Below are 25,531 nucleotides of genomic sequence, written 5' to 3'. Positions count from 1 at the left end.
ATATGAAAATTCAAAACCATCAACTATTACCCCTATTGAACATGAGAGCAAAGGTAATGCCCATGATGCTAAACTCACAGAAGGTGCGAGTTCTCTTGATGTGCTGAATTTTTCCACCAATCATGCTATGATAGAGCAAATTTTAGTGGAGCATTCGCTTGATTTACCTTTGTCACAAGATGATTTGCTTGATGTTTATTATAACGAAGATGACTTGCATGATGATATTTATGTTATACCCATGCAATCATTGAAGAATGATCACGCTATATGTATGCTGAAAATAAGCACTTGTGCTAAAAATAGACTTGTTATTCATAATGATCACCCTGGCCCAAGTGGGAGCATGCCCCAAGGACTTGGAGAACCCACCAAGAAAGCCCTTGGACGTCCTCCTCCTTGGCCACCACCTTAGGAGGCCAGCAAGGACGTCCAAGCCAAGTTAGAGGCCCAGTCCAATCCGAGTTCGAGTCTGCCTCGGCCATCAGGACCAGTCTGCAATAAAACGGATGTCCAGGATGCATTCGAACTCCGTTTTTGATGATCCACATATGGATGGAAAGATAATTTGATAAGGAGGCCAATCCAAGTGGTTTCACATCAAAAGCTCTTCGGAATCAACGGGAATCGTCGAAACAAGTCAGCATCCAGAATCTGTCAGGGTGCTGCGACACCTTCTTTTGGGCCGTTGGGCCTTGTAACATGTTGGGACACCTTTAGGATATGAAGAGGGATCCTTGGACGTCCCTTAGGCTATATAATCAGTAGCCACCACCTACTTTAGGGTTTGGGGTTTTGCTTAGATTATTCTGTCAAGAAACAGTTTCGCCGTTCTTCGATTTGTGAGACTCCAACTCGTGAGATTAATCATTCATCTGCAATTTGGTTGCTTTCTTTCTCGTTCTTGCTTGTGTTCTTCGTTGCGTAGGCAGGGATTAGCCTTCTTGGCGAGGTCAACCTGGTCCGTGACTTGGTTGATAACCAGAGGAGCTGTGGTGCTAAGATTGCAGGGTTCGATCTTTCGATCTGAAGCCGGATCGGTGTGTCATTCTCTGCCACAACGATAGTTACCATCACCTGACGGAAGATCAGTTTCGCCGTTCTTCGGTTTGTGAGACCCCAACTCGTGAGATTAATCATTCATCTGCAATTTGGTTACTTTCTTTCTCGTTCTTGCTTGTGTTCTTCGTTGCGCAGGCAGGGATTAGCCTTCTTGGCGAGGTCAACCTGGTCCGTGACTTGGTTGATAACCAGAGGAACTGTGGTGCTAAGATTGCAGGGTTTGATCTTTCGATCTGAAGCCGAATCGGTGTGTCCTTCTCCGCCACAACGATAGTTACCATCACCTGACGGAAGATCAGGATCCCCGTCTCCATTAAGATCTAAGATCAATCTTGGAGAAATACTTGGCACCTCGAAACTGATCAAGTAAGTCATCAATTCTTGGCAGGGGATACTTGTTCTTGATGGTGACTGCGTTCAAGTTCTGGTAGTCAATGCACATTCTCATCGAGCCATCCTTCTTCTTAACAAACAGAATAGGGGATCCCCAGGGTGAAGCACTAGGTCTGATATACCCCTTCAAGATGAGCTCATCAAGCTATTTCTTGAGCTCGGCCAGTTCGTCAACTAACTTGTGATAGGGTCTCTTAGCAATGGGTCCTGTTCCCGACAAAAGATCAATGATGAATTCTACATCACGGTCTGGTGGCATACCCGGTAATTCTTCGGGGAATACATCGGGATAATCTCTAACCACAGGCACATCATAAACTGTCTTCTCCTCTTTTTGTGATTTTGAACTTGCTTTAAGGGCACATAGGATAGAAGTGGACTTTTCGGATTGAGGTTCACATCTAATGACTTGACCTAATGGGTGGGTCACTTGGATGTATCTAGGTGAACATGATATGATACCTTGGTGAATAGTTAGCCAATCCATGCCTAAGATAACATCTAGGCTCATGGAAGGTAACAGGGTTAGGTCGGCTTTAAAGATAAGACCCTCAATGGTAAGACTCACTCCCTTACAGATGTGGGTACACTTTAGGTCTCCTAAAGGTGAGCTGGTGATGATAGGCTTTCCACGTGGGGTTACAGGCAGGTCATGCTCTCGTGCAAACTTGGATGATATGTAAGAACAAGTTGCTCCAGAGTCAAATAAAACTGATGCAATATTGCCATTAACTAAAAACATACCGTACACAACATCAGGGGTAGCCTGTGCTTCCTCGGTGTCCAGATGGTTGAGACATCCACGAGTAGCAGATCCCTTGAACTGAGACTTCTGAGCAGCTGAGTTCTGAGGGCACTCGGTGGCTCTGTGACCCGGTTGGCCACAAGCGAAGCAGGTGAAAGGTGTACCGCCTGTAGGGGTTGGCGCAGGTGCCTTCCAGTTTCTAGTGCCTGGTGCAGAGTGGTTCTGTGCTGGGCATTCATTTGCTGAGCGGGGACGGTTGGAACGGTCCTAAGTGTTGCGATCCTAAGCATAACGGTCCTAGGTGTAACGATCCTGATCAGGGCAGAAGTATTTGGTGGTGTAGCCTCTACCACCCCTACTCGATCTAGGGTTGTCATCCCTGTTGTGGCGAGAGCGTTCCCTAGATGGTGCATCTCTACGGAACCTCTTGCGATCATGGCCATGGAAGGACTCCTCAGGCTTACGCTTCCTCTCCTTGTACTCCTCTCTAGCTTCAGCATGGTCCTTCTCAATCTGGATGCAGCGATCCACCAGAGCACGCAATGTGCTACTCTTAATACTGCCAAACTTTAGCTTGATGTACGAGATAAGTCCCTTGCGATAATAGTATAGCTTCTCCTTCTCAGAGTTCACAACATAGGAAGGTGCATAGCGTAGAAGGTTGGTGAAGCGAGTGGTGTACTCTGTCACCCTGTCCTTTCCCATCTTGATGTTGCAGAACTCCTCAGCTTTGGCCTCCATGATACCCTTGGGAATGTGATACTCAGTGAATGCTTCGGCAAACTCATCCCACGTGATGTTGGCAGGGTCCTCATGGGAATCACTGAAACTATCCCACCAGGCGTGTGCTGTACCTATGAGCTGGTGTGTGGCAGCTCCAACACACTCATTGTCGGTGAAAGTAGTGAGGTCAAGCTTCTTCTCCATCTCCTTGAGCCAGTCATCGGCTACCAGTGGGTCAAGGTCGGTGCCATCATAGGTAGGTGGCCTTAGCTTTAGAAATCCTTCCAGCTTCCTTTGGAAGTCATTCTGCTGTCCTCCCTTGTGACGGTTTGCTCCGTCAACAAGAGCTGTAAGAAGCTGGGTCTGTTGTACCATCACCTCTGCCAGAGTCGGTGGTGGTGGTGGTAGAATGTTCTCCTCATGCGGTGGGGTATTCTCTAGGTTGAAGGGTATCCCTTCACGTCCATAGCCACGGCCATGGCCACGATTGTTGCCACCACGCCCCCCATTTGGTTTGACTGGTTCGGGAGTGGGCGCATGTCCACGGTTCATCAGGCGATTAGATCGTCGGTTCGGCATCTGCAACACGGATCATAGGAATTTTGTGCTTGTGCCATAAGTGCTTATAATTTAGTACAATTACATGATTTTGATGATTTAAAGAAAAATATTTATACTATCCAACACACATTACAAAGAAGCAATAAGATCCATAAGATGCAATAAGATCCAAAACATTCATTACATGGGTTTTATTACATAGCATCATCTCCAGTAGCTACACTTGAAGATTTGCGAGAATCGTACTACGCACAGGGTCTCATATTACATCTCATAAGGGGTACATCATGGGGTACAACTTATGGAAGCCACTGACATGACTCATGACCACGCAGGGTCATCTACTCTAACTCGTATACCATAGCTGGGATACGACTATTCTCGATCTCGATCTCCTCATCAGACTTGTGAAGTCGGGACACGTACTTCAAGGCCTCGGCGATCTCCTTAGTAGGCTTGGCTCCAGGTAGGGTAGGGCAGACGTCTAGGTTGAGGCGAGTGGGGCTAACTCAAACTCCTCTATCCTAGGCTTCGTCTTGCTGTGAATCTCCTTGGGTAACTGATCCCACATACCCTTCATCTCCCTAAGGCGATTCTTGTCAGACTTTTGCCAAGCCTGCCATGTCCTCTCACACTTGTCCTATAGGTACTCATTCTGCCTGAGTGCCTCGATCAGGTGACCCTGGTTATGAATGGCCTTCTTCTTGAACTCCTCTAGATCCTGTGTCATGGTCTTGTTCTAAGATTGGATTTTCAGCATATCAATCCCCTTGGATCTCTCTCTGTCTCCTCTGCGGTTGAACTCGGCCTTCTTGTTGTCCAACTCTCTCTACAACTCTAAGACCTTGCTGTCGAGGTAGCAGTTCCTATTGCCTAGGTTGGTGGCTTTGTCCTGTAAGTCCGTGACCTTGGTTCTGTGGACTTCTTCATGACGGTTGAGTTTGTCCTATAGCTTGGCAACTGTCTCTAGTAGGCTAGCTCGCTCCTGTGCTCCCTGTGAGTCTCGCTCTTGGTACTCCCACTGAATGGCCTAGTCCTGACATCTCCTCTACTCCAGCTAGGTCACGTACCTATCCTGCTCCAGTAGGTGGATAGCTGAGACATGAAGGCATCTGTCCTCCTCGGCAAAGATAACTCTATCGGCTGCGAAGCTCTGCTAACTAGGGGTAAGGCTAAGGTCGAGGGCCTAGGGAAGTAGACGGAACTCTGTCATCTTTAGGTGCTCGTAGTGGTCCCTCATTACTCTACGAAGTGCCTTATGTGAGATAGCTCGTAGTCCCTCCTTGACTGTGTCCTCTATAGTCAACTCGGTGAAAGCTAGGACAGAAGGTAAGGTAGTGCTAGCTAGGAACTCGACTGAGGTGACAATCGGTCCTTCGATTCCTCCTTCCTGAGCTGGCTTCCCGGTGCAGGTGACCTTGACAAGCTCGTCGGGGACACCTAACGTGACGAGAACTCGGCAGAGGGTCTGTGCAAATCCCCCGAGCTCACGTAGGTTGAAGGTAAGCTTGGCATGGTCTAGAGGTAGCGGTCCTAGAGGCGGCCAGTCGATGTTCGTTGCCATCTGTAAATTTTAAGGAACAGGTGTTAGCAGGTCCATAAATAGATAAGCCTTGCATAAAAGTAGATGCAGGGTCGGTATATAACCGAAAGAAGGGTTGTTCATGTCCTATTCTATCATCCATTTCTAAGGGTTTTGTCCTATGGTCAAGTATGGCTCTGATACCAACTGAAACAACCTGATTCTTGTGAAGGGAAATTCATAGAGTCGAAGTGTAATAAGATCGTTGTAGATCATATTACCCAAATTCCAATCGAATATCACATCCATACAATGATAATATCAGAGAATAAATAGTGTAGAAATACATAAATTATTACATCGCCGCATTGGCGGAATCCAAAAAAAGTAGAATTCATTCAGAACAGCTTGAAGATAAGATAGCCAAACTCGAGCGTAGGAATGAACCCCTCAACTGCCAAACTCCTCGGAGCTATACTCCTCAGCAGAACCTATATGCCAAAATTTATCAGTACGATTTGTACTGGCCACTCCCAACCCTATGAGCATTGCTTTGTGGAAATTAGATGCAAGTTGGATATAATCCAAAGGAACCTATAAGGCTGGGGTTTTCTATGTTATAGCATATCAAGTATATAATAATAGTTGGTCAGGTTTTATCACCATTCCCACACACATTCCACCCTATTTCCGTCCAGAGCTAGGTTTTGATCCTGGGATCGATATACCACTATCTCCACACCATCACCATATTTCCACCATACCATCCCACATCATCTCTACACCATCACTCAGTCGACAGGCCAACTCCCTCTCAGCACTGTCTCAAGGCCCATAGCCCCTGGCTATGACCGACACTCTCTCATGAGGGGAGAAGAGAAGGACTCATCTCGCTATCTAGTTTAAGCGAATCCCAGGAAAGGTCCATAGCCGACAAGTCGGCATATGTATCGATCGATCAACCAAACACTCTGTAGAGGTTTTACATGCCCACAAGATTAGCCATCCTTGGAGTCTAGAATCTCCTAGGTAGAATTTCGATCGCTTGCTAGCCTAGAACGATGCCACCCTACCTCTTAGCCCTAGAACATCCCAAGTCTAGTCTGGGATGGCTGATACTATGAGTCATAGACAGAGCTAGGGCCCTTCAGATGTTAGGAGCTGGGTCCACAAGGCCTCCTAAAGTCTCGGTAGGGTGTGGGGGGAAACCGCGCACCTCGTATCTCCTTGCACATGTTCACCTAGCAGTAGTGGCACCGCTCTACCAAGTAGTCCGACCGTCCCGCACCATATAGGGCGAGTGGGATGTAAGGCTTCCCGGTGAATCTGAGTACTAGTAAGTCCTTAGGGATGACCAAGCCAGAATGTCTTCATCATGGTTTCCAATTACCGTGCCACCACAGCACCTCTACTCCAGGCTCCACCTCTCCGAGGTTCACACCCAAGGTCACCTCCAATTACCATTTACCCACCACAGGTATTCCATATCCAAGTGCCTAGGTAGCACCACATGGCAAGACTCGCCCCAGGCTCATCGTTATTCTAGCTCAGTCGACACAACCCTCACCCTCCACGCACCCAAGTCACACACGCAGCACTCTCCCCATAGTCTAGATAACACCAGTTTCCTACCATGCATCATTGTAATGCAAGCGTAGTAGTAGTAATAAGTAATAAAGTATAGTAGTGAGCGTGTGACTAGCCTAACAGCAGGGTGAGCAGGGGTAAGGTTGTGTCAAGGTAAAGGCCATCAAGAAAGCATACTACCATGCAATTCCTATCATAGTGTGTATATAACATTAAAGTAAAGCAATAGTAGTTCTACATAAGCCATGCATAATGGGTGCTACGAGATTGGGTGGGATGTGGCACCTTCAGTGTAGTCATCTCCGTACTCCTCACGGTACTCTCGGTCCTCATCCATCTGGTTCTCCTCCGAGTCTGCAAACGATCGCATTATAGTCGCGTTAGCGACATCTATAGAATAGCATAAAGAAGCAATAAGAATTCGAAAGAGCCAGATGCACTCAAACATGGGTTCATTGCGTAAGGCTCGATGAATTTTGGTCCTGGTCTGGTGTTTTTCTGAGTTCGTATGAATTAGTTATGAATTTCCAAAGTTTCAATCATTTCTGTTCAATGGGAAAAAGGTTGAACTAATCTTGGGCTGACACGTGCCATGCTGTGACTAGTTCACGTGACGTGTGGGAACTTGGAGTGGTGAAACAGTTGGTGAGGTGGTTGGAGAGGTCACCGAAGTGGTCAGAGGGATCGCCGAAGTGGTCGGAGAGATCACCGAGGTCCCCGACGCTGGCGTGGTCACATCGTCGGTATGACGTCAGCATGGCGTTATTAGGGCTAAACCTTGGCTGACAGGTGGGTCCTACTGATGGTGTCACTGACATGTGGGTCCAGTCTAAGTGAACATCAAGTCAACTAGTGAGTCAACGTTCAATGAATCACAGTCACTGACATGTGGCCCCGGTCAACGGTCAACGTCGACTGGTCAATGGTCAATACAGGCCGGGTCCAAACTGGGCCGGTTGAGCTTGGATACGGGCTGGACCTTGGTCTACCATGTGGCGCATGCTGGTGCAGCCACGTCATCTTGCTGGGCCACTAACGGGCCATGGTCCACAGGCGTAGGTGAGGCACGGTTCATGGTGAACCAGCCTGTGTTGGTCCATAGACCGTAGAGCCGGTCTATGAAGGACTTGGTCCACTTACTCCTTCCTAGGGTTCGGTTCACGTGCACAACATGGTCGTGGTCGGAGCTCGGCAGAGCTGCTCGGGGTGTGGTCGATGTGGTCATGGTGGGAGTGGTCGGCGTGGTCGACGGGGTCATGGTCGGAGCTGCTCGGCGAAGCTACTCGGGGTGTGGTCGACGTGGTCGTGGTCGGAGTGGTCGGCGTGGTCGACGGGGTCATGGTCAGAGCTGCTCGGCGAATCTGCTCGGGGTGTGGTCGACGTGGTCATGGTCGGAGTGGTCGGCGTGGTTGACGGGGTCATGGTCGGAGCTGCTCGAGGTGTGGTCGACGTGGTCGTGGTCAGAGTGGTCGGCATGGTCAAAGGGGTCATGGTCGGAGCTACTCATCGAAGTTGCTCGGGGTGGTCGACATGGGGAAAATCCCCTCCTCTTCCCCGACGAGGCTTCCGCCGGTGATGAGGTCACCGGTGAGCCTCTTGGGCGGTACTAGTGCGCGATTAAGGTAGGCAAAAGTGTCGCCAAGCCTCAGTGAGTGCAGTGGTGGGGTCAAGGTGGCGGCTGGGGCTTCCTAGGGTCCCAACCACGGTGAACGGCAGCATAGGTCCGTCGGCGTGCATGGACAGGGCTATGGTGGTAACGAGAGTCTAGTTGGAGAAGCATGTGTGCTCCACGGTGCTTCTACGGCCATGGTGGGCGTGTTGAAGGAGATCCTGGTGCTCCCGATGGCTCTGGCCATGGTGGTGAGGGCAACACAGAGGCGGTGGCGCTCCGACAAGGTGCGATGTGGTAACACAGGGCTCCAGTGGGCTTCTTCCTTGGCTAAGGTGAGTGTGGCGTGACTCTCGTCATGGCGGGGCCAGTCGATGTGTCAATGTTGCCTTTACCATGACATAGAAGACGCGGTGGTCTCACCATGGTTGTGCTCTCGGCCATGGTGATCGTGCTCGTGCATGTGCACTCCTGCTCCAATGTACTATGTCATGGCTGGGGTCCTCCTTTTGGCTGATGACAGCACGCACGGCGCGTCCTAGGTCTTGGTACGTGTGGCCATGGCAGTCTCCCTAGCTAACCAGTTGGGCTAGGCCGGAGCTCGAAGCTTTAGCAAGGTTTCAATCATGGTGGTGCGCGTTCCATTTAGCTAGGGAGGTGGTCTCAGCAAGTTGGCTCACCGTAGGGTTCATGGCGGTAGGATGGCGGTGCAGTGGCAAGGCGAGGCTGTGATGAGGCGATGTAGTGCCGTGTCGAGCAGCTACGTCGCTGTAGCTGATCGGGGCGGCGCTCCTAGATCCGGTGAGCTCCTCCCTATAGCGGCCTCCTTCTCCTCCGTGCTTCTCCCACCTCCCTCTCTCTTGACTTGACACGGTGTGGTGCTGTGCCACCAGCGGCGGCGGCGAACGGGCTAAGGGTTAGGTTCATGGACGTTGGCTTTTATAGCCGAGCTCCAAGGGCTTCAATGGAGGACAACGATGGGCGGTGGTGATGCGCCGAGCGCATCCGATGGCTCGTGTGCGGTAGCGTAGGCGCGGCGCAAGGGGAAAATAGGGTCATGCGATTTGCGTGACCCCGAGCCCACGCCTGCTCCACGGTTGGCTCTTGGTCGCATGGTGGAGGGAGCGTGGGGAAGACGATGACGCTATAGCTGGGCAGCTGACAGAGGGGGCCCGTTTGTCAGCTTGTCCTGATGCGGTGGCATGCGGTGCGTGATGTTTGACAGGCGGGTCTGGCTCGTCAGTGGATTGTGCACGCGCAGGCGGTAGGGCGTTGCTGGGCCAGCTTCGTGGGCCACGTGCGCGTGTGGGAGGGCAGGCGGGCTGGTTCACAAGGCCAAGTAGGCCTGGGCTGCTGCTGCTCCCTATTCTTTCCTTTCTCTTTTATTTATTCTTTCTTCTATTTTGTTTTCCTTTCTCTTTTATTTGCACAACAAAAGATCAATAAAAAGCAACTCACTTGTTTAGAATTAAAATGCATGCAAGAATGTAGGTGTTAGGGATTCTAAACACACACCTATACAACAAGTGACATGCTATGCTTATGACTAATGCAACACTTAGGGTTAGCTCCTACAAATGTCACTCATCATCACATGGGGTTAAAAACAGAAAAATTTTGTAGTTGGAATTTTTGGTGTGCGGATTTTTTTGGGTTGTTACACCAACTAAATAGGTACATTGCATATTCATATTTTTTACCTTTCTGGGTCGATGGACGACGGGCGTAGGTCAAGGCGAAGATCCAGGCCCACGGTGGCACGACCGACGACAGAGGTGGCGCGCGGCGGCTGCAGGGTGCCCGGTGCTACACGCGGCGAGTCCGGCTCGACGGGCGCGGGAGGCCTGGCAAGGCGAGGCCAGCGGTGGACGACAGCAAGGCGGGGCAAGGCCGGCGGTGGAGGGGGCAAGGCGGGGTGAGGCCGAGGCCACCGGTGGAGACCAAGGCGTGGCTAAGGCGAGGACGGTGGTGGAGGGCGTGGCGGCGCGGCGCTGCAGCCAACCACGGGCAACGGCGCGAGGGCACGTCTACGCGGTGCGGGCTCGAGCGAGGGAGCAGTAGCGGCAGCGCAGCGCGGCGAGGGTGCGGGCTCGACCACCGGAGCAGCAGAGATGACGTGGCGCGGTGAGGGCATGGGCTCAGCCGCCGGAGCAGCAGCGGTGCGGGCACGGGCGCGCGCGGCACGGGTGGGTGGGCGCGGGCACGGCGGTGGAGCGGCGACGGCATGGGCAGGGGCAGCTAGGGTGAGATGGAGAAGAAGAAAGGTGGGACGACAGATATTTAGGGGGCTCGGCGCCGAGCTCGGCGCCATTCACTCTGGCGCCGAGCCCCCTGCCCTAGGAGCTCGGCGCTAGTGACCGTGGCGCCGAGCTCGGTGCCAGTCACTCTAGCGTCGAGCCAAGGGTCCATTTCTAGAATTCTTTCCGCCAGGGGTCTATTTGTGAGAAACTTTCGAAAAAGGGCCAAATAGTAAAAAATTCGGCTTGTCCTGCATGCATCCCTCATCGAACCCTGTCAGGGTCTTCTTCCATGTAGTAGCACATATGCTAGGGCTAAGGCCTAGGGGACAGGCAGTGCTGCCCAAGGGACGGGCCTTGCTGGCGGTAGCGTGTTGGCCAGCAGACGAGCGGTGCTGGCCACAACCAGAGGGTGTTTGATTGAGTGACTAAAATTTAGGAGGTCTCATATGAGATTGTTGTATGGAGTGTTCAGATACTAATAAAAAATAAATTATAGAATTCGTCAGTACTCCACGAGATGAATTTATTTAGCCTAATTAAGCCATCAGTAACACATGTTTACTGTAAGCACCCCATTGTCAAATCATGGACTAATTAGGCTTAAAAGATTCGTCTCGCAAATTAGTCGTAAACTATACAATTAATTTTGTAATTAGTCTATATTTAATACTCCATACATGTGCCAAATATCTGATGGGACAACGACTAAAGTTTAGGAGGAGCAACCAAACCCCCCCTAAATCTGGTAGTGGTGTGAAGTCCGATCTGAACCCACCCCTAACCATTAGTGTTGCTCAACCTTAAAACCCAACCCAGCCCACCAACTAGCACCCTGTTCGTTTGACTTATAAGTCGTACTTTTTCAGCCAACGAACAATATTTTTCTCTCACAACAAATCAACCAACAGTACTTTCAGCCATGACTTATCAGCCAAGCGAACAGGACATAGATTGTTCCAACCACACCAACCAAGTCCACTATGCTATTTGAACCCAAACCTGTGTGTGGGCTGAACTTGCTCCCTACGCTTGTAACAGCTAGCAAGCAAACTCATCGCTGCATCTTTAGACTATGCCTGCAACAGGCAGCAAATGAACACATCCCTGCAACTAGGTACTTTGAAAATCAAAAGATAGATAGGACATCGTTCCAAGATCACAGCCGCCAAGATCTCCGGTGCTGGTCACGGCCGCCACAACAGCATGCTCAAACTGATATGCAGGGAAGAGGACGGGAAAGGAACAAGAACACACAGCTAGAATCATTCCTCATTCAAGAACATGGGAGGAGTCGTTCGTACCTAGGTCGGTCACCGATGGTGGAGAACCCAAGCCCATGGAAGGAGGAGTCGACACCCCAGATCGGATGGTAAGGGATCTCGAAGAGGCCACCACGGTGCTGCCTCCACTACGATGTCCTAGCATTGGGAGCCCGCCGCCATGGCATCGTCGAGGTAGGAGTGAGTCAGGAGAGAGACGTCAGGACTCAAAGGCGGGGGTGAGTCAAGAGAGAGGCGTCGGGAGACGGAGGAAGTACTTTATGATCGGGAATCCGGAGGAAGCGCTTTATGCTCGAGAATCCTTTTCCTCTCACACTGTTAGCCCAAACCCAACCACTCCAATATAGTTACCACCCAAACTGAACCAACCCATTAGACTATCCAGCCCATTCTCATCCAAACCATAGAGGCCCAAATAAGAAACCAAGCAGAAAATCCAGTTTCACACCAAACCATTACCAGGTTTAGCCGCAACGCACGTTGGCTGGCCGGCGGCCGCTGCTAGCAACACGCACTAGTTGTCGTGGTCAACCGATCCAGCCCATTAGACTATTAAGCCCGTTCTCACCTAAACTATAGAGACCGAAATAAGAAATCAAATCAGAAAATCCGGTTTCACACCAAACCATTGCCAGGTTTAGCCGCAACACACGTCGGCTAGCCACCGGCCGCTGTTGGCAGCACGCACTAGCTGTTGTGGTCAATAGACTATTCAGCCCATTCTCATCCAAACCATAGAGGCCCAAATAAGAAACCAAACCACCGGTTTCACACCAAACCATTTCCAGGTTTAGCTGCAACGCACATTCACCCTGTTCGCTTGTTGGTTTCAGCCAGCCCAAACCAGCCAGCCAACAGTGTTTTTCTCTCACAACAAACCAGCACCAGCCAGCCCAAACCAGCCTAGAAACCAACCAGCGAATAGGCCGATTGGCTGGCCGGCGGCCGCCGCTGGCAACACGCGCTGGCTGTTGATGAGACTGAGGGCATGTTTAGATTCCAAAAAATTTTGTGCAGTATCCGTCACATCGAATTTTGCGGCACATGCATGGAGTACTAAATATAGACGAAAAAAAAGTAATTGCACAGTTGGGTGAGAAATTGCGAGACGAAACTTTTGAACCTAATTAGTCCATAATTAGATACTAATTACCAAATACAAACAAAAGTGCTGCAGTAGCCAAAATCCAAAAAAATTTGGATCTAAACGGGGCCTGAGACCCGGCCGTGCGACGTACGCATGCGTCAGGCGGTGGACGTACGAAGGCACCAAGCCGATCAGATCTTTAATGAAAAATCAGATACCGTCTTGGTTTTAAATATAGACAAGGAAAAATTTACCTATGCTGCTATAGAACTCTAGTTTTTTTATAGGCTTTCTATTTTACATAATAATTAAATCTTACAATTTGAGATTAATTTTATCATGGCTCAAGCATTGTACCATGGCTCAACAAAACAGGTCCCTAGTCTCCTCGAGTTGCCGAGGCAGAATGCTATTCTTTTACCGTGTTTGGTTTTAGGATGAGAATGGATGGGATGGACCCAACCCACTTTTTAGGGATAGGTCGGACCCATTTGTTGTTTGGTTAGAGGGTTCGTTTTAGGGATGGGTCGAACCCGTTTTTTATTTGGTTGGAGTGCTGGGTTGTGAAGGATTGAGCCGCTGACACATGGGGCACACATGTCATTGTCTAGGTCTTCTTCTTCCTTGCCCTGTTCTCTCCCCTCTGATTGCTCTTTGCATCCAGCGACTGCGCCTAGCACCGGCGACCGCGTCGGCGAGTCCTCCCCCGCGCCAGTGGGTCCTCCCCTCGCGCGGCGAATCATCCCCCGCGTCGTTGAGCGCATGGGCTGCCATGTCGCGGCTCCTCGTCCATCCGTCCATGCGCTGCAGCGGCTCCCCATCCGAGCTCGATTTGCCCAACCCAATTGAACCCGCACGGTCCCCTCAATTCGGAGGAATCAGATGAACCCGCATCTAGAGGGCATATTCCATCTGGGTCCGACCTAGTTCAACCCGACCCTAGTACCAAACAGCAGCCCATCTAGGTCCAACCCGGGATATCCCACCCCAACCCTCAATCCAAACACACGGTTTATTTATACGCTATATAAACATCTCGAAAGTAATAACATGGCACGTCGCTTTTAAAAGATGCCCATTTTATCTGTCACCCACTTTATTTCTAATGTTAGTTAGTAGTACTAATTAATAATCAGTTCACTAAAAACGTAGGAAAAAAAGAGAGATCGATTAATAAAAGTGAAAATTGGTTCTATAGCACCGAAAGAACTCCACTTTCCTAAAATACCATTGAAAGACGCTCATCACATAAAATACCACTGAAAGACACACCGTTACCTCTATCTAGCATTCCGTCATGGTGGGATAGCAACGTTGTGAGATCCAACTCCAAACACCTGAAAAGATGCTGGGTCCTGGTCCTCCCATGTTCGATGTGGAGCGCCAGCACCAGCTCATGCTCCTCCTCGCTGCCGACGGCGGATGCTAGGCGGAATTCCAAAGTTGTCTTAGGGTCGCACGAGGTGGCCGTCGAGGAGTGCGGCAAGCTGGTTACAAGTGAGACACGGTGCGACGAGTGCGGAGTGGCAGCGACAGCGACGACCTAGCTCGCCGGCTGACATGGGTAAGGACGGACCTCCGGAAGAGGCGGCCAAGGCCAAGAATTTGGTGTTGGCGCTGTTGTCGTTTGGCGGTGTTCATGCACGCGAACCCGGTGCTCATGGCGCTGGGCCTGGTCGGCGCAATAGGCGACGGCATGCCCAGGTCCGTGATGCTCTTTATCACTAGCCGCATCTTCAACTTCCTCTCCTCTCCTGCTTCTCGACAACTAGAACACACGGAATCTTGTCTTCTTAGCGCTTGGCAACTGGGTCATGGCGTTCCTAGGTGAGCCGGCCGGCGCTACACACGCATGCACCCGTGCCAATGCCGCCGCTGGCGGTTTGCTTGTGCACGCATGTTGGGGGCACGGCGGAACGGCATGCACCGTGCTGATAATTGTGGTCCACGAGTGTGGTCGGCCTCGCGCTCGAGGCGGCCTATGCGGTGGCGTCGTCCTTTGGCTAGGGGCGCACGTAGGGGGTAGCTTTGGTGCCAGCCACGGCAGTGCGGGCCAAGAGGCAGCGCAACGCTCGTTCAGGTGTAGCTAGTGTTTGTTCTCGACATGCACCACGTGTAGAGCTCGCACCCGTGGCGATGAGCCCAGCGCGTCGTTGCCATGGTCTAGGTCCCGACACTCTACCTCCATGACGTTCTCTTCTATTCCGTGGCCGTTCTCTGCGGTGTGTGAGTCCATCTCGGAGCTCTGGTGTCCTGTAGGATAGCTTCAACTCCCTCGAGAATGCAAGAACTCGCAAGAACCATGAGCACCACGTCTGCGACGTCCGCGAACACCGACGCGAACGACTGCAGCGCTGGTGCCAAATTCTTGGCCTTGGCCGCCTCCTCTTAAGGTTCGTCCTTACCCATGCCGGGCGGCGAGGTTGTCGCTGTCGCTACCACTCCACACTCGCCGCACCGTGTCTCGCTTGTAACCAGCTTGCCGTGCTCCTCAACGACCACCTCGTGCGACCCTGCGACAACTTTGGAATTCTGCTTGAGCATCTGCCGTCGACAGCGAGGAGGAGCATGAGCTGGTGCTCGGGCGCTCCACATCGAACCGAGGAGGACCAAGAGTAGGACCCCGTGTTTCTTTCTATTAGACGTTTGGAGGTGGATTTCACAATATTGCTGTGCCACCGTGATAAAATGCTATATAGAGATAACGATGCTGTCTTTCGGTGATATTTTACATCACGATCTTTTTCATTTTACGGAAAGTTCTTTCGTTGCTGTTGAACCAATTTTTCCTTAATAAAACCACTCGGACAGGTCAATCACTGCTAGTGCATCGATCAGTGCTCCCTGCGGACAAGAAAAGCGGACTGCTTCGTTCAAGGTTCAACTCCGAGAGAAAGCTTCGAGCCAGAGCGAGGGCCGAGGAGACGATGGTCGGGATCTTCTCCAGGTTCTCCGCCGGCGCCCACCGCCGCTCCAAGAGCGTGGCCGTGAGTTCTCTCCTCGCCCTCTTTCTCCTTTCCCTATCATGCCCCACTTTGTACTTCCATGTCGTTTCTGCTGTAGTTTACTTCCCCAACTCCAAGAAGGGATCTGCTTGTTTATAACCATATCAGGTCAACAGTAGGTTAGCTTAGCTTCTTCAAGCCGTGCAAGGGTCAGATTTGGGCTGGTTTCATTTGACCCCCTATTTGCTCATGGGAGAATTCTGCTGTCTCAAAGACTCGGTATCTCACCTTTTAGTTCCTCTTCTGATTCCTTGATCGGGATGGTTTTAGCTTGCCGTTTTTGTTGGATTTTATTTATGTTATCTTTTATTTTTCTGGCATTCCATTGAATTTGAATGGCCTTGCAGCTCAAAAATTGGGGAAAGTTGTGTGCTTTTGTTCTCACTATAAATCTCTTCATGAGAGATTTTACAATTACTATGTAGTCAGGTGGAATTATTGGTTGGCTAAAGCCAAGCATCAGAAGTAACCCTAGTGAATTTGTGCAATTGGACCTTACTGTGATCAAGTCTCGCCTAATTTATGGGAAATCCGCTTTCATCCTGCAGGAGGTTGTCGAGACGTTGGCCCCCAGCATGAGTACAGGAGAATCTGATCCAGCAGCTGTTCCTGCAGAGAGCCCTCACGGTATTGAGGTTGGCGTTGAGTTCAAGCCGGTGGAGCACCCTGTGGAACCTCCCAATCTTGATGAGCCAGTAAAATGCCCACTTCCTGAGCCATCTATACTGCATGTAAGCCATCCTCTTGGTGCTTATTGAAAAATCACTCTAGAAAATCACGTTGTTGATAGGGAGAGTAATTTTTTTGTCTTGCAGCATTCAGCGATGAACGTTACTAGGAAACTTTCTTTGTTGCGGAATGTAGTGTTAAACCATTTTAGGAATCTTAGTTACTCGATGCTTGAACTATCATTTCCCTTGTAGCAAAAGCATCATTCGGTGCAAACTTATTGATGCCTAATTGGTCCTAATTGATTGATGGATGCTAGGATAGGAGGATAGGAGGTGTTTTCAGTATCAAATGCAGACCATATTAGCAATCTTTCTTGTGTTGCAGACTTAAGTGTTAATCATATTAGCGATCTGCCTTGAGTTGCAGAATCGAGTGTTGTGCGAACAGCAAACTGCCAGATCTCATCTTACCTTTCTGATTATCAGTCTGGTCTTGTATGCTTGAAGTTCAATATTTCCTTAACAGCAAAGCATCGGATCTTTCAGACTTTACTTGTTCCCCTTACTGGTTTTATTGGCTGATGGTCTGATGAATGCTAGGATGGGAGGATATGGAAGGAGAAAATGTCTTCAGTCAGTACGACGGTGAGAACAGACTTGCAGGTCGTGAAGGAAGGGTCGCAGCTCGAGCCTGACAGTAGCAGTGCTAGGTCACGATCCGCAGTTCCAAGGCGTGCCATATTGCCCTCCGTAAGCGCGCCTGAGCACAACATCCTAGCGCTGCTTGACGAGTGCGACGTCTCTGGGAGCCGTGGCTCTGTTGAATGAGCTTGAGTTGGGCGTTGCCAGCACATTGTAGCTAAACTGTGTTTTGGCATTTGCCTCTGCCTGTATCTCTTCCACTTGTCAAGCGCCACGAGCTGATCTGAATACAGCAACCTTATGTCTGAAAAAAAATTAGAACTACACAACAGATCTTTTGTCTGGATTGTATCTATAAATACGAGTGAAAGCATTTTGGGGGGAGATGTCTCGCACTTGTCGAGGGCAGTAATTGTTACTGAAACGGTTGTGTTATAACTTTGCACTGTTGAGTGCCTCAACGTGACGCCCAGTTGTCAAGTGCAAACTGTACTGGAAAATTTGTTACGGGTAAGCAGTGTTTGCTATTTACAAATCCCAATTCGCTTGCCCGTAGATTTGCCTCTGCCGCCAAAGTCGCGGCGCCGTCCAGCAAGATGGCAGGCATCTGTCACAAAAAAAAACCGTCAGGCCTGAGTCACTGGGCTCGTGGCCATGACATGCCTGGCGTCTGGAGACGGTGGCGATCGGTTAGGGTCAGGCGGTTCGATGACCTGGCCACCTGGGAGCCGGTTGGAGAACAAGGGGGCTTGCCGGCTAGGCGTGTTTAGCCGTTTGGTTGTGACAAATGACAATGCTGCATCTACGGTGAGAGAATGTCACGTATACGGTATACCTATCGGCGGCGCGCGCCGCCGAACATGGGTGGACGAAACTGCTCAATTCAGGGCCTGTTTGGATTCCAAAAAATTTTGCGCAGTACTCGTCACATCGAATCTTGTGGCACATGTATAGAGTACTAAATGTAGACGAAAAAAAAAACTAATTGCACAGTTAAGTGAGAAATCACGAGACAAAACTTTTAAACCTAATTAGTCCATAATTAGACACTAATTGCCAAATACAAACGAAAGTGCTACAGTAGCCAAAATAAAAAAATGACCTAAACGGGGCCTCATTCACGGCCAGATCCGTACGATACAGATACAAAAGTGCAAAACAATGCCGAAACCATTACAGCTACTGCCGATTATTTGCCAGTAAATCAGACCATTTTATTACAAGCAATTAGTAAGAAGATAGAAGACTCACCAAAAAGTATCATGCATCAAAACGGCCAGCCTTTTGGGTGTGACCTATCGCCAAAGTGTCCATCACAAGCCACATGTAATCCTCATCTCTTATCAAGTTACCATCGCCTACCACCGAAGACCCTCTAGTAGGGTGAATGGAGCAAAAGAATAACACGGGGCATGGAAAACGCCTGCCCGATGAAGCAATCTATCCCGGGAAAAATCACAGTACATGCCACGGCAAAATGGGGATGAATGGAAAAAAAAAATGGTCAACCTAGGCATTCTGCTTTGGCTCCTCACCGGCTAATCTTCTCCGCTGCTGGTGCTCAGCGACCTTGTAGTCCACAACCTCACGGAACAGGCCTGGGGTGAGCTCGCAGTCCTTGCTCCCGTAGACAGCGGCCTGGACGCTTGCCATCATCTTCGCTATCTCTCTACCAGAGAAGCCCTGGGTCTTAGACGCTGCCTCCCGGATCAGGTCGTCAGTGATGCCTTTCACCTCGATCTTCTGGGGCTGGCGGCGGAAGAACCGGAGCCAGCTCTTCTCATGTTTGTCACCAGCTTTGATGATGTACTTGTCCAGGTATAGCTTCAGGAGCTTGAATCGCTCATCTTCCCCAGGCAGGGGAAATTCCAGGACCTCATCAATACGGTCAGCGACAGCAGAGTCAAGATCACCGGGCCTGTTGGTGGCAAGTGCAAGGACAATGTCCTTGGATTGGTCACCTGTGCGGAATAGGAGAGCATTCAGGGCACTCCTTTGAGCTTCACTCATGTAAGTTTTGTTCCGTCTGCAGGGTACAAAAAATCAGTCTGAGATGTCAACACTACAGTTTGCAAATTAAGGGTGAGAATACTACAATTTGCAAGTTCAGGGCAAGAAAACACGCCTGAAATATAATTGGATCTTAGCACACTCAAATATAACAATGACAGAAAATCATTGGTGCAATACAATTCTATTAGGGGCCGTTTGGATCCTTTCATTTGGAGGAATTGAAATCTACTTAATAAATTAGGTTATTTGGCTTGGAATTTGATATTCCACCACTTTCCAAAGTTCACATATAAGCTTATCTCAAATTCATAGGGTGGGAGATGGAAATTGGTTCTATAGATCACAATTCTATGTTTCTACTTTGCAACTTATAACACGCTCTTCAATTCACTCCCCTACGATAGAAATGCAACACATAAGTATCTCTCTTGTATAGCCAACAATAATATACAAATATAATCCATATTGGCTTAATTAATATACGTCTAAATTATAAAAAAGAGCGTACCCAGTGCAGAGAGCTCCCGCTCTGTGCGGGGTCTGGGGAAGGGTGTCAGTGGCAAGCCTTACCCTCGCCTGTGCAATGCGAGGAGACCGCGACTCGAACCTGGGACCTTCCGGTCACAGGCGGTAAGACTCTACTGCTTGCACCAGGCCCTGCCCTTCATACGTCTAAATTATAATTATATTAAAATGAATTCAATTCCAAGGATCCAAACGGGGCCTACAAAAATATTAATAAGTGCAGTGGGCGTTATGGTGGAGCCAACCCCCCCCCCCCCACCCACCCACCCACACACACACACCACCCACCCCCACACACACAAAAGAGAAGTTGTACTTAATTTCACTGCTTAACTGCCCCCCTCTCTATACATTTCAAGTCACCGAACAGCTGGTGATTAGTTATAGCTATAGATGATTAGTTATAGAGCCGCGCATTTCTATTGCAAAATCATTTATGATAGATGAATGACTAAATAACATCATAACAGTCAACAATGATAGATTTGAACCCTCTTGGTAATCACGAAAATATCGCTATAAGCTAGCAACAGAAGAGAATTTCTGGACTCCATGTTATGATGCTGAAACTTCAAATGGTGCCATGGAGGTTCAAACAAGAAAAGTATCTGAAGATTTTGTTTTCACTTACTCACACAAGAAAGCATCTGCTTCATCTATGAAGAGGAGCAAACCCCTATTAGATTTCTTCGCCCAGTCAAACAACTGATGAATCTTGGTGACTGCTTGTGATCCCAATGGTGCAACATCTCCACCAGTCATTAGTGCATAATCTAATCCCTGTAAGTGGCGACAACATTAGTGGGACAGTAGCATTTCAAACATTTTTATTAATGCTGAATAGGTATGGTCTATGAAACATACAGAATTGCGAGCTAGTTCTCGTGCTGCCATGGTTTTCCCTGTGCCAGGAGGCCCATAGAAAAGCATGTTCCTGAAAGGTGCTTGATGAAGTTTCGTATTGGCCGTGGCATTAGCAAGCTGCTTCACCCTCTTCTGGAGAGAAGGATTTAGAATAACATCACCAAATCCATTCCCGTCCTTCCCTAGGTTGCTTCCATTCTTCAATTTGCTAGTCAGGGTACTTGTAGCACGTGAGAGGGAGCCAGACCAGGGATATTTCCCTCGTGATGACTCCCTTATCAGTGATGGCTGACCTAGAATCCGATCAACATAGCCCCAGACTACTCTTGCACCCTCCCTGGGGAAAAATATGTGAATCTATGTAAGGGCATCAAGCAGAAAACAAAAATTATGTTCATTTGTGCAGATTCCTCTTGCATCATTTGAAATATATGCACTGGTCTTAAAACAAAATATGGTAGATACAGGAATCATCCAAAGCAAACAAAGGGACAAATTTAGAAGAAATAGAGCAACAAATCATACTGTGACTACTAGAATTCAAACCAGTATATTGCTTAAGATGTAACTCTGGCACCACAATTGGTTTCGTATTCATCATTGAGTTTAAAAGCTGAGATGGATACACAGCAGCAGTTTAATTCAGTAACTTATGAGCTCCAATGCAGAGTAAGAAACAGCAGAGTTATGGTGAGTGAACCACACAACTAAATCCAGAAATTGAAACATAGACCACCATGAACTTTACCTTGTTGTGTATATCCCTGCAGCAAGTGCTGTTATACCTCCCACTGCTACCACTAGCTTATTCTGATCAGTTAAGATCGTTCGCAAACCACCTAGGGAAAAAGGGAAATAAGATATCACACAACAAAGATGTCGATACAACATAGGAGTAAAAATAGAGTAACATTATGCTGGTACCCATATAGTATCCAATTACCAGTTTTAATTGCAAGTAATAACTATGGAAGTTTTATCAAATCACCCAAGTTATTTAACACAAACCATTGTAAACAGCTTAAGAGAACTGCAGAAAAAGGTCCAATAAAGAACTATTCACTTAGTAAGGCATACCTCCTATATGCTCAAAGGTTGTATTTATCACTTGGATCCACTTCTCCCTGTCAGCATTTATCTCCTCCAAAAGCAATCGCCTTTTCACATCTTCAGTTTGCTTTGTTACTAGTATTCTCCCCTCCGCCTCTGCCATGGCTTTCTTTGAAAGGGTCGCCTGCTCTAGATTGGCCCTATGCCTCTCTGTCTGTCTCCGTTGTTCCTGGATTTGCTCCTCAGTTGCCCGCCTGATCTGCTCTAGCCTAATCCCAGATTCCTCTTGCATCTTCACGAGCTCCTGGTTCCTTAACCTCTGCGCCTCATGTTCAGCCTGCAGTCGCTTCCTTTTTAGCTCATCCTCGTACTGAGCCGTCTGCGACTTAAATTTAGCTCGTTGTTGATCAAGTTTTTTCCTTTCTTCGAAATCCACCCGTTTTTGCTCCTACAAAATGACTCATGTTACAAAATAAATTTGAGCACAATATAATTCATGACTTAACAAATCAAAAGTACACTCCCTACATTCCAAATTTTAAGTCATTCTGCCTTTTCTAGATACATAGCTTTTACTATGTACTAAGACATATCTAGGTGCGTAGCAAAAGCTATGTACCTAGAAAAGCCAGAACAACTTATACAATTTAAAATGGAGGGAGTAGCTTAATATCACACCATTTATTATGAGAATGAAACAATCTATACAAATGTAATAAAAGTATAAAACCCCTCCAATAAAAAACAAGTATCTTCCATGCTTGCTGCAAAACTATTTCATTTTCACCAAATATTTTTACAAATACATAGGTAAGTCATATAAAGGGCGTACCCAGTGCAGAGAGCTCCCGCTCTGTGCGGGGTCTGGGGAAGGGTGTCAGTGGCAAGCCTTACCCTCGCCTGTGCAATGCGAGGAGACCGCGACTCGAACCCGGGACCTTCCGGTCACAGGCGGTAAGACTCTACCGCTTGCACCAGGCCCGCCCTTCAGGTCAGTCATATGAAAATAAAAAAAGAAAGAGATTTGTCTTGAAAAAACTATGTTATGGAGACTATCAGTGTGCAAAGTGACTACTTGTGACTGGAGAAATTATGCAACAGTAAACATCAATTTATCAACCCCTTCATCACAGATCCACACTATTCAATGAATAAATAAGGGTGACATGATCTGAATGAAGTACTTAATGTTTAATAGAACCAACACACAGACATAAACTCTGTTCAAGTTAATCAATAGCATTCTGACAGACTTGTAAAATACTGCAAAAATAGGAGCAGTAATGACTAAGTAAATCTAAGATGTTGTATGTTGATCACCAACATTTGTGTTGCAGACAGTCAAGAAGGTCAGAATCCGCACAATATGGCCACACAATTCAGGATTTCAAGAATAAAGAGTTATGTGAAGCAGTTTGTTAACTGCAGCACAGAATAAAACCAGTCATAAACAGGAATGCAAACACTATGGATATGGAAGCACATTACTGAAGGTCCTATATCCATGGCAATTATGAACTTGTGATGCTCATTTCTGGAGTTTCCAGGAGGGCACAGAATCGTCATTTACTCATTTGTAATCTTAAATCTCGAAACTATATATTTTTTCATGCAATGTTCTCCAAACTAGCTCCTTACTGCTTACCCCAGACGAGATGAGCTTGGGACTAAAAGGCTTTGCAGCTATTAAGTTAGTTCGAGTAAGTGATAATTCCTTCGTACAAAATATCATAACCAACAAATTGAAGGCCAACAGAGTGATGGGATGAGAGATGTCTCACAAGCTCGATCTCGGACAGTGCCTTCTGCAACTCGAGTTTCTTCGCAGCTATTTCCTGCTGGTGCGTCTCCTCCCGCTTCTTCATAAGCTCGAACAGCTGCACAAGCACAACCACGGTTGAAAACAGCCCCCAGTCAAAACCCGCCAGTAGAACGAAATAAGGAAAAGAAACAACGAGAAAGCCCCTCGGAAAATGCCGACCTTTTTGGGGTCCGACGACTTATTGAGCTGGTTAAGCGCCTCCACCCCACGCTCCAGCGGCGCGGGGTCGAAGCCCGCGGCACTCGTGCGAGGGTGCTGAGTCGAAACCTTGGGCGCCTCCTCCGAGGCTTCCTCGCGCCGCCCGCCCGACGGCGGTGGGGACTGCTGGGGCGGCGGCGCAGCGGGTGAAGGGGCCTGGGCGGGGGCGGAGGAGTAGAAGCCGGGGAAGCGGAAGGTGGAGCCGCCCCCGTCGGCCTGGGCCCGCTCGGAGGAGAGCGCGAAGGCGCCCCCCGCGGAGACGGCCGCGGCCGCTGCCTTCGCGGCGGCGGCGACGGCCATGGTTGTGAGTCGTGTGGGTTTGGATTGGGTAGGGTTTAAGGCTGGCTGGCTGGCTGGCCGTCCGTCCGTCTCGATCAAAACAGCTGTAGGAGATGCGAGTATTTGTGCGGGGGCAGGCGGTTCCGCAGGTCGTCTTGCGGCCCAAGAAGGTCGGCTACTCTTCTTTCTTGTTCTTGCCTTTTTGGGATACAACAGAAGCACGGGGGCTCTCTAGAGTTGGCTTCTGATATATTTTTCGGGGGGGGGGGGGGGGGGGGGGGGGGGGGGGGGGGGGTGTAGTTATTCTTTTTTCATTAGAGTTAGTAAAAATGGATTTTTATTGCGTTCCTAGATATACGCCTGTACGTTGCACCGGGGACATAGTTTTTGTATTGAATCTCGATAATTGGACGCAGACGCTAAGCTTTGAAGATTTCGTATCAGACTCGGACATGTGGGTCCAGTCTTCGTATCGAAACCGGACAGGACGCGGACACGTGAGCTCCAAGTGGAGGATGATTCGTATCTGACACGTGCGCATGAGCAGAGAACGTAGATCGAGATTTGATATCACTGGGTAGATGATGACGTTAGTCTTTTTAGGTGTAGAGAATTACGTTATGACAATGATTTATAGTTAGTAGCATTATTTATTTATTTTATTCATAAAAATCAAATAATTTATTATGGTTCGTAGATGTAGACATTGTTTATGTTTGGATACGCAGGGTCATCGCCAGAGTGCGACATGATACCCCATAGAGGATGAGGGTCTACTAACACTTCATTTGTTAGGGCACGTTTGATATAAAAGCTAATTGCCAGCTACATGAAAATTAATCTAAGGGCCTGTTTGTTTCCGCTCATAAGCGCGTTGACGACCGAGATGCGCGGAAAACGACGCTGGACGGTCTGCGGCGCTCGCGCGTTTCACGGCAGAAAATGAACGCGGCTCGGCGATTCCCAAAACGCGGCCTCGGAGCCGCGTTCGCTCAAACGCGAACGCGCGATACGGCATCCCGGAAACAAACAGGCCCTAAATTAGCTCTAGTGTGTCTAAATATGAGAGTTAATAGGTGGACTATTTTTTTAGAAAAGTCTTCAAATAGTTGTTAGCCAACTAACCACTCAACAATAGCTAATTTGAGCTATTTTTAACCTCAATTAGTAACAAGCCATGTGTATCTAAATAGGCTCTTATATACTATGGGTCGGGTAGAGAGTCAGAGAGGCAGCAATGCAAGCTTTTGTTGCCATGCTTAGACTGTCTCCAACAAGTGACCCATAAGAGCACCCAAACCCAAAATGGGCCTCCGACAGTACTGTATTGGTCTCCAATAGAGTATATGTACATGAGACCCATTTTAGGTGACAAGAGAGACACAACCTAAATCTGAGTATCCTCTCTCCTGGAGATCCATTTGCAGAAATGGTTTTCTTTTGGGTGTTGTTGTTGGAGAAGAAAAAAAATAAGGTATTAAACCCTTTGCCTGTAGCGCTACCCAAACATGAAATATGTTTTGTATTTTGCGTGCCATTGTTGGAGATAGTCGTTCAACGTCATTGAAACGAACGAAGAACTCTCTTCATTCTAAATTACAAGACACTTTTTAAATACTTAGCTTTTATTATATATACAAATAGTGTATCTAG

General features: G+C 48.6%; 3 protein-coding genes across 3 annotated transcripts in view; 1 reads left to right on the top strand and 2 right to left on the bottom strand.

Moving 5' to 3' along the window:
• LOC136477943 (protein RMD5 homolog) overlaps nucleotides 1–19,753 on the bottom strand; it is a 57,110-nt gene extending 37,357 nt beyond the window's left edge. The window contains exon 1 of the mRNA XM_066476220.1: nucleotides 19,649–19,753. The gene's annotated coding sequence lies outside the window, so the exon portion shown is untranslated. The remainder of the gene's footprint in view (nucleotides 1–19,648) is intronic.
• Nucleotides 15,502–17,553, top strand: LOC136474618 (uncharacterized). The gene is made up of 4 exons (XM_066472175.1): nucleotides 15,502–15,529; nucleotides 15,621–15,796; nucleotides 16,363–16,545; nucleotides 17,086–17,553. Exons 1-4 carry the CDS (start codon nucleotides 15,517–15,519, stop codon nucleotides 17,311–17,313), a joined length of 600 nt encoding a protein of 199 aa, XP_066328272.1. The 5' UTR covers nucleotides 15,502–15,516; the 3' UTR covers nucleotides 17,314–17,553.
• LOC136477941 (uncharacterized) lies at nucleotides 18,455–23,980 on the bottom strand. The gene is made up of 7 exons (XM_066476216.1): nucleotides 23,561–23,980; nucleotides 23,361–23,456; nucleotides 21,607–22,027; nucleotides 21,278–21,368; nucleotides 20,530–20,866; nucleotides 20,297–20,445; nucleotides 18,455–19,153 (listed from the first exon to the last, which is right to left on the bottom strand). Exons 1-7 carry the CDS (start codon nucleotides 23,897–23,899, stop codon nucleotides 18,637–18,639), a joined length of 1,950 nt encoding a protein of 649 aa, XP_066332313.1. The 5' UTR covers nucleotides 23,900–23,980; the 3' UTR covers nucleotides 18,455–18,636.
• Between the last annotated feature and the right edge of the window lie 1,551 nt (nucleotides 23,981–25,531).

This window comes from Miscanthus floridulus, chromosome 8 (genome assembly GCF_019320115.1).
Source record: "Miscanthus floridulus cultivar M001 chromosome 8, ASM1932011v1, whole genome shotgun sequence".
NCBI lineage: Eukaryota > Viridiplantae > Streptophyta > Magnoliopsida > Poales > Poaceae > Miscanthus > Miscanthus floridulus.
Note: the sequence above shows the minus strand (reverse complement) of the source record. Positions and strands in the feature narration are given on the sequence as shown.